At 46.7% G+C, this 12,758-nt stretch overlaps 1 protein-coding gene across 1 annotated transcript in view; it reads right to left on the minus strand.

The window, feature by feature from the left end:
• CCDC60 (coiled-coil domain containing 60) overlaps positions 1-2,287 on the minus strand; it is a 62,079-nt gene extending 59,792 nt beyond the window's left edge. Inside the window, exon 1 of the mRNA XM_056859742.1 lies at positions 2,003-2,287. Coding sequence (XP_056715720.1) covers positions 2,003-2,287 — 285 coding nt within the window. The remainder of the gene's footprint in view (positions 1-2,002) is intronic.
• Between the last annotated feature and the right edge of the window lie 10,471 nt (positions 2,288-12,758).

Raw genomic sequence — 12,758 nt, forward strand, 5'->3', positions numbered from 1 at the left:
TACCCAGCTTGCTGGGGGTAAAGGGAAGATGACTGGGGAAGGCACTGGAAAACCATCCCGTAAACAAAGTCTGCCTAGTAAACGTCGGGATGTGACGTCACCCCATGGGTCAGGAATGACCAGGTGCTTGCACAGGGGACCTTTACCTTTTTTTTTTTTTTTTTACCTTTAACCTTTTCCTCATGCACATAGCTCCCCTTCTAGAACAGTCATGAGAGGGCAGAAAAATCAATGGAATTTTTTTTAAATCCCAGTTTCCACTTACTCTAATTTCCTTGTCCAAAGGCCTTCTCAGCAGTTGCCCCCCGACACAGCTCTTGACCCCTTGATCACTACTCTTTAAACAACTCTGCAACTTTCTCCCATGTGAGCTCTGAGTTAGGCCAAGGACCTGCAGAAAAGGCTTTGCGAGCAAAGCCCTCAAGTCAGGAGACAAGTAAAGAGATGGGCAAGAACTGAAGTGCATTACGGGAGAACACAACTGAGGCACCTCTGCTGCCTATCACCCTCGGGAGAAATGGGTTAGCATTTCTTTTGCAGATGTCTGGCCTTGTGAGAAGGTTAAGGCCTGTTGCTGGCCCTTCTGCATAGATTAGCTGCCAGCCAGGAGCCTACAGGGAGGTATTGATGCAATCTTTAACAGCAGCCCCTGTAGGTCTGTAACTACAGGAGCCAGATAACACTAATGCAAATGTTGGCAACAGCGATGGCTTCATTTTCTCTCCCGTTTCTTTGTGGGTGGATGCAGTTATCCATCTCATTGCACATCTGCTTTATGTACAGCACATAATTACCCAAGGGAGTCCTATTATAAGTACAAAGCTGGGCAGGGGCATCAGTGGAATTACATATTGGAAAGGACAGAATTGTTTAGAGTGTTCAAAAAAAAAAAGGTCTCTTTTCTTTAAAGTCAACAAGCCACCCCATGGATTTGGCAGATGAATGTGCCATGGCAATTGACTCTCCAAACAGAGAAAAGGGGGCTAATTTCTCTCTCTCTCTCTCTCTCTCTCTCTCTCTCTCACACACACACACACACACAGCTTCACTAAGGAATCAGATCAGACCTTTTTAACAGAGATTGTAAACAGGTAACCAAAATGCTGTTTGGGAAGCAGCATTCCTTGACTTGCAATGAATCAGAACTGCCCATTTAACACGTGCCCATCTCTAGACAGAAGGCAGTATGATTCTAAAACCAAATCAGGACATTTCACAGCTCTTAAACACATGCTCAGAGGGCTCAGTTGGGCCACTTCGGGGCAGCCTCAGAATGGGGCGGGGAATATAACAGAAAGTCGTTGCCCCAAAGAGCACTCTAATACAGGAGAGGCTGTGCTCTGAAAAGCATTCCAGCTCTGTTAGTCACAGGAGAGCTGTCAGGGCCAGCTGGCACCAGAGATGGCCAAATCAAACTTCATCCTTCCCCACCGGAGAGCCAACCATGAGATCCATGCGGCTAGAAGCAGGAGGTCCTGCTTTGTTGACCAGACAAGGCCACACTCCTAATATTTATTCTAGGTCTGACCAATCCAGAGGCTTCATACTGCCTTCCTATCACAGTAGGCAACATCATTACACCAAAAGAGAACTTTGAGGGCCAAGCATGCACAGACAGCTCACTAGACTAGGTCCCAGCCTCAAGCCATCAAGTTCTGCACTGAAGCCTTGAGGTCTCAACAAGGTGGAAATCTGGAAGAGAATGGAATCAAGATGGGGAGGACTCTTTGCATTAAATCCCCCTCTTTCTAAACCATCTCCACAGGAGACAGTGGCTACCAGTACAGCAGGCTGGTACACAACCAAGCAGTGGCCAGCACCATCTTAGCAATAGAGGGCCTGTTTCCTAGCAATAGAGGGCCTGTTTCCAGGCCTATTGTTTTGTCTTGTAATAATCATGGTCCAGTGCTTCCCCACAAAATGTCCTTCTCACAAGGAGGCCCAATTGCTACTAGCTAAAACACCCAGAAATTGAAAAAAAATGGGAGAGCAGCACACCTACTGGGGCCAGTTGTCCCAAGCCATGGAGGGTGAGTCTCTTCGGTTCAAGGAAAAGAGGCTCTCCAAAATCTTGATACGGTCTCCAGCTGGGGGTAAAGTACCCTTGTTGCGTAAGCTGTTTGATCCTCCGGTGATAGTTCTCCAGGAAAACTTGCTCTCTTGTTTTCTCCCAGCAATTGTAGACATTGCTGCTTCGAGCCTGGACCCTTAAACCTTTCTGGGTGCGGATGGGCAAAGGTTTGATCAGGACAAAGTAACGAGGGTCTGTCTTTGGGTTTGCCGGCATCTTTCTGTCGCTGCTCAGCTGCCTTGTCAAACAACTCTTTCAGCAGGCTCCAAGTACTATAGCCAATTTTTTCCCTATGCACCCACAGGATAAATGCAGCCTCCTAAGCAGCAACTGCAGAACTGCTCTTACTTTTTTTAGTTAATTTAGCCAACTAGGAAAAGACACAAAACAAGCAAACCTCATTCATAATCTTTGGGCAACAAGGATTAGTGCAAAGATGTACACTCTTTGCACACCTAGCTCTGCCATGAAAGAGGGAAATAAAACCACGCTATCCAGGACTTGCACAAAATAGCCAATCTCCTCTAACCAGATCAAGCTGCTGCATGGAAACTTATGCATCGACGTCTCTGTGCACTGTGAACTAAGGATGCTGGTCGACTCTACTATCTCAAAGCATCTCTAGCCCAGGCTAGCTCACCTGCCTCTTCCCTGTTCCCAGAAAACAGCACCTGCCACAGTTAAGAGTTGGTTACCCTGTTGGATGCTTTCAGATCCACTTCTGACACCAGTACCTATCTAGAGCCACGCTGCCAATAGTTTCTCTTTAAAACTGCACCGACACTTTAACTTCGGCCCAAGATAGGAACACTACATCGGCCCTTTTTTTCTTCAAAGACTGTTACATTTAGACCCCAGGACCTCTCCCCACACGTGCATGCGCACACACACCTCCTTAGAGGTCTCCGCCTGTAGGACCACCCTGCCACTACTACAATTCTCCAGCAGGGACCACCCCAGGGACCTCCATTTACTCTAAATGCTCCTCCCTGGTACTCAGGAGTCTCTGCAGGCCCCACATCTGGAGGTGCTTGCCCTGACTGCGGCTTCCCCACTGATCCCCAGCCCCAAACTGGGACTTCCCCCCTTTTTTTAACAAAACTACAGCTAAGGCGTTCATCAGAAGCACCCCTCTCCTTGGAAATCCCAGTCTCCAAAATTCTCCATCTCCCCCTCCCCTTTCAGAGGCCTGGCCCCCCGCCCCCCTATATAGATCATGGACGCCTCGACCTCCCTGGCCGCTGTAGTCGACTTTGAAACCCTCGCCGCGGCCGCCGGAAGTGAAAAGAACGGCGTCGCGCGTTGCCCTTGGCAACCATTCTGCGGGCTCCCTAAGAAGCCCGGAAACCAGAGAGGGTCGAAGGGGTGTGGAATGGCCTTTCCCGCGCTCCGTAGCCGAGGCTGTTTCCGCCTGAAGCTTTTTGCCCTCACTTGACTTCCGTGCGGAGGAACGAAGGCGCCCCCTGGAGGAGCAGAGCCAGTTAGGGGCCGTTTATGCCTGGGAGGTTTTGCCTTGGATTTGCAGCTGGTTCCCAACCTTTTTTTGACCAGGGACCACTAGGACTTTTTTGTTCAGCGCAGGGACCCCAAGGTCCAAAATAAAAATTCCGAGAATTTGAAAATAAACTTTAATCATAAGTGTTAGTTAAACATTATATTTGAATATATATTTTTATAATAGAGAACTTTTAATTGAAAATATTAATTTATTATGGGTTTATAACTTTGTTTTGCGGACCTTAATTTAGTTCTCGTGGACCCCTGGGGGTCCACGGACCCCTGGTTGGGAACCAGTGCTAGATGCACATTGACTCAATAAAGAAAGCCACAATTTGCAAGATCTGAGCAAGGCTGTCAAAGATAGGACATTTTGGAGGACTTTCATTCATAGGGTCGCCATGAGTCGGAAGCGACTTGACGGCACTTAACAGTGTAATATATAGGTAGGAAGAGTAATATATAGTCAGAAAGGGGTAGGGTTTGAGCTGAATCATTGTCCTGCAAAAAGTATCAAAGGTAATGTGCTAATCGTTGTCCTGTAAGTATCAAGATAATGTGCTAATGAGGGTGTGGTATGTTAATATGGAACTATTGTATCCTGAAGTGATCTGTTAATGTGTGATCTGTTAATGTGCATCTGTGTGTGTGTGTTAAATGCCGTCAAGTCGCTTCCGACTCATGGCGACCCTATGAATCAAAGTCCTCCAAAATGTCCAATCCTTGACAGCCTTGCTCAGAACTTGCAAACTGAGGGCCGTGGCTTCCTTTATTGAGTCAATCCATCTCTTGTTGGGTCTCCCTCTTTTCCTGCTGCCCTCCACTTTTCCTAGCATGATTGTCTTTTCCAGTGACTCCTGTCTTCTCATACTGTGACCAAAATACGACAGCCTCAGTTTAGTCATTTTAGCTTCTAGGGTCAGTTCAGGCTTGATTTGATCCACGGTATCCGTAACACTCTCCTCCAACACCACATTTCAAAGGGTAAGATACGGAGTGATTCCCCCCCACACACACACACTGATCCGCTCCGCCAGCCTGTTCAATGTATACTCGGGAGTAAGCCCGCTTCTGAAAGATCTATGGGCTGTACCCAAGTAAACGTGGACAGGATCCATACTGTGCATGGCGATTCAGATCAGGATGGTCTTTGCAGAAAAGAGACACTCTTGTATATGAGCCCTATTTGAGTCAACTCCCTGTGCAAGTACAGGACTGAGCTATAAGATAGTTGTGTCTAATTAGGCCTAACATAATTAGTCTACAGATAGCTTTCGGAATGCTCTTAACTGTGTCCCCTGTTACAGACAGACTTCCATCATGTGCTTATCAGCCACATCTTTTCCTCTTCTCTCCCTTGTCTTTGGTTTGTGGGACTTTTTCCATTTCACTACCAGCCTGAAGAAACAGTCTGGGAAACCCTCAAGCTACCTTTTCGTAACTTAACTAGCCATAGAACACTAATAAAGATTTTATTCTCTTCTTTCCCCTCTTCTTTTGTTTGGAGTGAACATTCAGCCTGATGAAGAATTCTGGGGTGCTTGAAAGCTTGCTGTTGTGTGATATTTTGGTTGGTCTGAATAAAAAGCAATTACACTATTGTTGTTTTGGGAATTTTTCTGTATATCAGCATGGGTACCTACAGTCTTTGTCATTTCTGTAATGTTTAGCACACCTGTTTTTTGTAATTACGAGATTATAAATCACAATTATTCACACTGTGTATTCCTTGAGGAGAAAAGATGTTGCAATTCAGCCTTCTGGAGGGTTCTTAAAGTACTTGGAAAGTGTTCTTTGTCAAACGTGTTCAGAAAATCCCTCCAGGGCCCAATGACCTCATCTGAAGAAGTAAAACTGTGAGAGAACATACCAAAAGTAGTTAGTCATAAGTAAGCCATTTGTCAACTATATTACTGAATATTGTCCTCCAAAAACATATCCACTTGTTGCACATAACACTAAACCAAACTCTCTCCTGAACAGCAGTAACTCATGGGCAAGAGACCTAGTTTCACTTAAAACACAATATTCTGACCAAGGTAACCTGTGTTCTGTAACCCAAAAAAAAAAAAAAAATTGTGATATTATGAAATCAGGCAATGTTGTATTGATTTTCTATTTTCTATCCTTTACAGTATAATCTTAAACAATGTTACACCGTCTGAGTCCTCTGAAATCAATAGGTTCAGAAGGACGAAACTGTTTAGGATTACATGCTAGTATGTTTATCACAAGGCCTGAAAAGAATGGAAACCCCCTCCATTTAAATCCCACAGGATAATTCCTTTGGTTTCTAAGAATTTACCGGTCATTGCCTACTCACTTTCAAAGAAATAATTCAGTGACTGAAGAATCAGAGCTTTCACTTAAAGTATGGAATAGTTTGCACCCAATATAATATTGTGCTCCCCCACCTTTTTCCAGTTCTTCCATAGAATACACCCCCCCACCCCGATCATAGACAGTCCTCCCAGGGCCATTTATGCAGGGCTGTTTCTCCAAGGTCACCCCCACCAACTGCCTCGGGGCTTCCTTTTGATTATGCATGCCTTTCCAGACTGTCAGAGGTTGTGCTCCCGGTGCATTTCCACATGTTTTGCTTGTGTTTTCCGGATTCTGGCTAAAACAGCATCCGGAAAACACGGGCGAAACACACGGAAATGCGTGGGTGAGAGCGAGGTGACCTCTGACGGTCGGGAAAGGCATGCATAATCAAAAAGAAGCCCCGAAGCACTTGGTGGGGTGACCTCAAGGGAAGCAGCCCTGCATAAATAGCCAATGATTACCCAAAGAGGACTGCAAATCCACTCCCTGAACCTTCCACCTTCTGTTTCCATTATTTGAACTATGACGAAAGTAAAGTTAAGAAAACCAGGGTGTATACTGGAATGATACTTATCATCTAGTTAATTAGTTGATTATGTGGCATAATAAATAACCATAATCATTTAAGAAATGACAGATCTAACAACGCTGCCTTTGGAAAAAGAGCTTTTGTGGAGAGTCTGTGAGGCGTTGCTTAGGAACAGGCAGAGTAGGGGACCTGTCTGGCTCCTTGGAGGGGAAAATAAGAGGATGAGGGGGAGACCATTAAGAGAGTGCTCAAGCACATGCCTACATTTCAACCCTAGCAGAAGTATGGCTGTCTAAGAAGCAGCCACCCTGTGTGGGAATCTGCATTGGGAGGGAAATCTCGGTCCTTCACTGAAACGACCATTTCTGGGAAGGAAAAACGCTCCCCGCTCACCCAACATAGGAGATAAGCCCCATGAGCATCCCAGATGAGCAATAATTCTACTTGGGCAATATTTTCCACTAGACTGCAGAAAAATAGAACATCCTGACCCCTCCTTAGGGTTGCAATCTTCTAGGTGTTGCCTGGAGTTCCCATGGAATTACCACTGACCTCCAGACAACAGCCAGCATTTTCCCGGTGTGGGGGGGGAGTAGCAGCTTCAGAAGGCAGACTGCATATCATCACATCCCTGCTGAGCTCCTTCTGCTTGCCAAAATCTGCCCTCCCCAAGCTCCACACCCCAAATCTCCAGGAATTTTTCAAACCAGAGTTGGCAACCCTTCCTTTCGCACAGTTCTTAGCAGGACCCAATGACTGAAGACATTTATTTCTCCCTTGAATTGGAAAGCGTCTTGGTCTATTGGGCAAACATCTCACTCTGTGCCTCCTTGTTTTGTTTTCTTCCCTCAATATAAACCCTTTCAAATTTAATTATTCCATTTACCACAAGGAGCCAGCATAGTCTTGTGCAGTAATCTCCAACATGGTGGTCATGGTTACCATGGTGTCCACCAGTATGTTTACGGGAGCCCACTTCCTTCCTAAATCATCCTTTTCCCTAGAGCAAGGAGTCAGTCCTGCCTTTCTGCCACCAGTCTAGCCTCAGGTGGCAGGAGAACCCAAAGCAGGGCCTCCAAAGATAACCAGAGTAGACAGGTAGGCCCATATGGGAGCAGGCAGTCCTTAAGGTATGCTGGCCCCAAACCATATAAGACTTTAAAGGTCAACACCAGCACCTTGAAGTAGGTCCAGAAGCAGACTGGGAGCCAGGATAGCTGGACCAAGGATGGAGTGATATGGTTCCTACGACCTACTCTAGTCAATATTCTGGCTGCAGCATTCAGTACAAGCTCTGGACAGTCTTCAAAGACAGCTCGCGTACAATATACATGTAATACTTTAATGCTGTGGAATTAGCTGTTAGATTCTTCGCTTGGCTTAAGTTTATTTGATAGTATTTACTTTTTTCACATTAAACGTTTTGAAAAGCAGTCTTAAAAATAGGTTTTTGCAAGCATTCAGGTGATTAACCCTATATTTTAATTAATTAAAATGGTAGTGGTGGTGGTGATAAGCACTTACAGTGACTGGCTAAACTCCGTAGATGTCACAGACAAGAGTAGAGCACACCTTCGGAGCAAGACCAACAGAAATATCATTTGCAATGGGTACAGCCAAGTTCTCTCCATATATTCATAATAGAAAATATTATTATAATTTATAAGCTTTTGGGATTGTGCTGCATTTCTGGACTGCCCTTTTTCATCTGCATACCATCCAACCTTGCATGGCTACTGTGCTGATCAACAGAAACGCACACATGAAAGGGGATTCAGGTAGCTGACATAGCCTGTTTTTGGAAAGTCTCTCGGGGCAGGAAGGCAACGTTCTGCTAAAATCGTGCATGACAGCTCAGTTTTCAACACCGCTGTGTTTGTGCCATGGTTTCCATGGCGTCTGAATGGATGATGTTGGAAAACAAGCGAGGGCTGATGTCAGATTTGTCAAGGGCTACCGGGCAAAGGATCCTTGGTAAAGCCATGCACCAATCAAGTTTCAGAACTACCCTGTGAATCATCTTGGAGGCAGGCTTTTTAAGGCTCGCTGCCAACTTCCATTTTTCAGCAGTCCAAGGCAGATCCTTTCCTCCCGCCACAATGTCTCCTTTATTTGCCCCCTGGAAATGAGGGTTCATTTGTTTTGTTGACTGGCAAGGAAGGTTTGTTGTCATAGGGAGGATGCTGCACTGTCAGCATCACATCTGCCTGTTGCTACTCTGCCTACGGGTAGGCCTTAATGGAAAAATGCTTAGCGCTGTAGGACATGCTCCAACATTTCCTGTTAATCAAGAGGTGATGACAGCACATACGCCCCCACCCTCCCTTCACTCTTCACAACTGTCCTGAGAGGCAGGTTAGGCAGGCAGAAGGAAAGTGAGTCGCCCAAAGTCACCCAGTAAGCTTTGCGACTGAGCAGGGATTTGAACACAAGTCTCTGCTTATCCAAAGATCTAATCATTGGACAAGAGGATGGGGGACAGAATCGAGTAGGTGCAGAGGAGAGCGACGAGGATGATCAGGGGCCTGGAGACAAAGCCCTGTGAGGAAAGGCTGAGGCAGTTGGGAATGTTTAGTCTGGTGAAGAGGAGGTTGAGGGGTTAAGTATTTGATAGGGCTGTCACTTAAAGAGGAGGGCCCAGAGCTGCTCCAGTAGGCAGCAGAGGATAGGGCTCGCAATAATGGGTTTGAGTTGCAGGAGGAAAGGTACCGGCTGGATATTAGGGAAAAATTTGTACAGTAAGAGTTGTTTGACAGTGGAATCAGCTACCTAGGGAGGTTGTGAGCTCTCCCTCACTGGCAATCTTTAAGCAGAGGCTGGACAAGCACTTGTCAGGGATGCTCTTGGCTGATCCTGCATTAAGAAGGGGGTTGGACTACATGGCCTGTATGGCCCCTTCCAACTCTATGATTCTATGATGCTGGGCAATCTATGATTGGAACCTGTGTGGTATAACAGGCTAGAACCTGGGAGAGTTGGATTCAAGTCCTCACTCAGCCATGAAGGTCATAGAGAATGACCTTGGCTCAGTCATTCTTTCTTGCCACCAAATTGCCCGGTATTTCCCAACCCAGAGCTGGCAACCCTACTCATGGGATCAACAGAGGCCCCCAAAACCAGATTATAGCTTTGTGTTTGAAGTATACATTACTATCAAAAGTTGATCCCCTAAGACCATTAACTACAGAATCTAAAATTGTATAACTACCACCTCAGGCCTGAGGATTTTGGGCATCCAGGCAAGGGGGCTCAGGGTGCCCAAGCCCCCCGCTCCATGGGGAGGCAGTATGGTGATGTCTCCTGAGCAGGATGGAAGACACTGCCAGTCTTCCTTGCTTCTGGCAGTGTACTAGTGTATGGTTGCCAGGTCCCTCTTCGCCACCGGTGGGAGGATTTTGGGGCAGAGCCTGAGGAGGGTGGAGTTTGGGGAGGGGAGGGACTTCAATGCCATAGAGTCCAATGGCCAAAGCGGGCATTTTCTCCATCAGAAACTGATCTCTATCGGCTGATCAGCTGTAATAGCGGGAGATCTCCAGCTAGTACATGGAGGTTGGCAACCTTACACTACTGCCTGTTCTCTTGCCCCTCCCCCTGAGCCACAGGGAGGTGGGGGAGTAGGTGTAGATTGGAAGACACTGTTCCTCCTCCTTTCCCCAGGCCGCTGGCACACACCCTCTTCATCTTCTGCCATCTGGGCAAGGCCCACACTGCCCTGCCCCCTGGGCCCTGACTGAGGAAGGAAGCAGGCTGCCTGTTGCTGGCTGTCCACTGAGGCCTGGAGGATGACTGGGGTGTGGGGACCAGGCTGTTTGGCCCCCTCCTAGGGTTGCCAGGTCCCTCTTCATCACCGGCAGGAGGTTTTGGGGCGGAGCCTGAGGAGGGCGGGGTTTGGGGAGGGGAGGGACTTCAATGCCATACAGCCCAATTGCCAAAGCAGCCATTTTCTCCAGGTGAGCTGATCTCTATCAGCTGGAGATCAGTTGTAATAGCGGGAGATCTCCAGCTACTACCTGGAGGTTGGCAACCCTACCCCCTCCACAGCTGGCACCCTAGACAATCACCTAGAGCTGCCTCTAGGTTGCCCCTGCACCTCTGAAATGCTCCAAGCAAGGTATTCTACTGCCCTGGAGCTTCCTTCCATTGGATGCTGTGGGGAATGTGAATCAAAATTGTAGTTTAAGTGCTAGAGGAATACACCAGAGAAGATACACACACACACACACACATCCCATTACATGATTTCTGGTCAGTCGAACTGTAGAAAAAACATCCTTCCTACCCAAAGAGTGTACCTGTGTGAAAGCAAAATGCACACGTGTTAAAGGGGTTTGCATTTGGAAGGTGATATTGAGATGCCAGTCATGCCTCTTCATCGTTTGCACTGATTTTCCCGAGATTGCAGTATATGTGTATATCGATGTAAATTAGTCTGTCTTGATGAAAAGGGAAAACAAATGGAGTTCTAAAATGCAGCTAATCAAGGAGTTAAAGAGAGGTTAATCCTTATGGATTAATCAAATCGCATCCATAAAAGGAGGGGAAGGAGGGGAAGAGGTAAGCGGAGATGAGAGAGAGAGAGAAATTTTGAGTTCGTTCCAAATATAGAGAATCGTCTCTCACGAAACTTTTGGAGAGAATTGATCTCCTGACCATCATGTCTGTGACTGGCAGCGACAAGAATCACCTGCCTCTTGCCAGGAGGAAGCTTCTGTACTTTGGCAACAGGCCTACATTACTGCAGCACTGGATTCAGGTGGTGTTTAATAGTAATGATAAAGAAGGGGTACAAAAACTAAAGATAAAATATGCAACATTTGAGTTGGATCCCGTGCTTCTGGTTCGCTGATGGCTCTCCTCGCTTGCCCTGGGCCTGTTATCTACGGGTAGTCTTCCTTCCTATATGGATTCCCTGGTTAGTTCAAAGTTATGTAGAATCTTTATGCATTCAAGATTCAGTTGCCCTTTTGCAATGGTTTTGCTGGACCGTATGCTAAAGATCCCTTGTTCAGACCGGCAGTGTCCCCGCCCTCTTCAGTCAACGGACTACATATCCTTTTGCATTGTCCTTACATATACCAACTTAGGCTAAAACGGATTATACCGTTTTAACAAATGGTCCACATATTCTCGAGCAACGTTGGAGCAACAGGTTCAGTTCCTCTTAGAGGACTCTGACCCTCTGCGTACTTATTTTGTTGCTAGTTTTTTGGAGGCTGCAGAGAAGAGACGAAAGGGGGTGTTTTTAGAGATGGGTCTTATTTACGTTTTATGGGTTTATTGTTCAAGACAGCCTAAGAACAGGGGGAAAGAAAGAAGATGGCCCTCCTCTGGTGATTGCAAAAGTGTAGCCATGTTAATCTAGTGTAGCAAAATAAAACAAAAGACTTCTGTACCTCTGTTTGATTTTCTTCTGCTGAGCTTCCTTTGTCAATGGAAATCTCCTTGCAGTGGAGGAAAGTGCCACCGTAAGTGGAATGGATCCCAAGGGTACAACCCACTAAATATCAATTAGAGTAGTTTGCCTATTTATCAAAATATTTCTAGATCACCTTTGCCTGCATTGTAAGCCCAAGATGGATAACCAAAGCACACTAACAACCATACTTATAACAATGCAGCCATCTCCTGCTATTACATCTGATCTCCAGCAGCTAGAGATCAGTTCACCTGGAGAACTGCTTTGGAAATTGAACTCTATGGTATTCAAGTCCTTCCCCACCCCAAACCCCGCCCTCCTCAGGCTCCACCCCAAAAACCTCCTGCTGGTGGCGAAGAGGGACCTGGCAACCCTAGCAGCCATTGACACCATCCTTTGGAAAAACCGCAGGGAGAAGCAGACCAAGATATTAAAACAACCGTGATGGAAGCAGAGCCAAGAGACCCCGGAGTACTGGCAGCTCTGCAGAGGCTGCTCAGCTGGGACTCCGACTACTTCTGCAAGAATAGCTGTGGTAGTAGGCTGACCACCTAAACCCATTTCCGTTGTTGCCGCAGCTGGGTACCAGCCAAACAGACCACGGGGGTCTCTTGGCTCAGCTCACTCCTGCCTGGCAGCAGCCCTCCAAGAATGTTCCCGGTAAGATATGCAGCCAGTCTGCCGGTAACAATACAGCCTGTCATCCCTAAACCATACAAACAGCAGTGAAATTAACAAAAGGCCTTTTGGGGCAAGGCCCAGAAGAAGAAACAGACAAAAGGAAGCATTTCTTCACACAATGCATAGTTAAATTGTGGAACTCCCTGCCCCAGGATGTGGTGATGGCTGCCAACTTGGAAGGCTTTAAGAGGGGAGAGGAGATGTTCATGAAGGAGAGGGCTATTCATGGCTACTAGTAA

This window comes from Euleptes europaea, chromosome 13 (assembly GCF_029931775.1).
Source record: "Euleptes europaea isolate rEulEur1 chromosome 13, rEulEur1.hap1, whole genome shotgun sequence".
NCBI lineage: Eukaryota > Metazoa > Chordata > Lepidosauria > Squamata > Sphaerodactylidae > Euleptes > Euleptes europaea.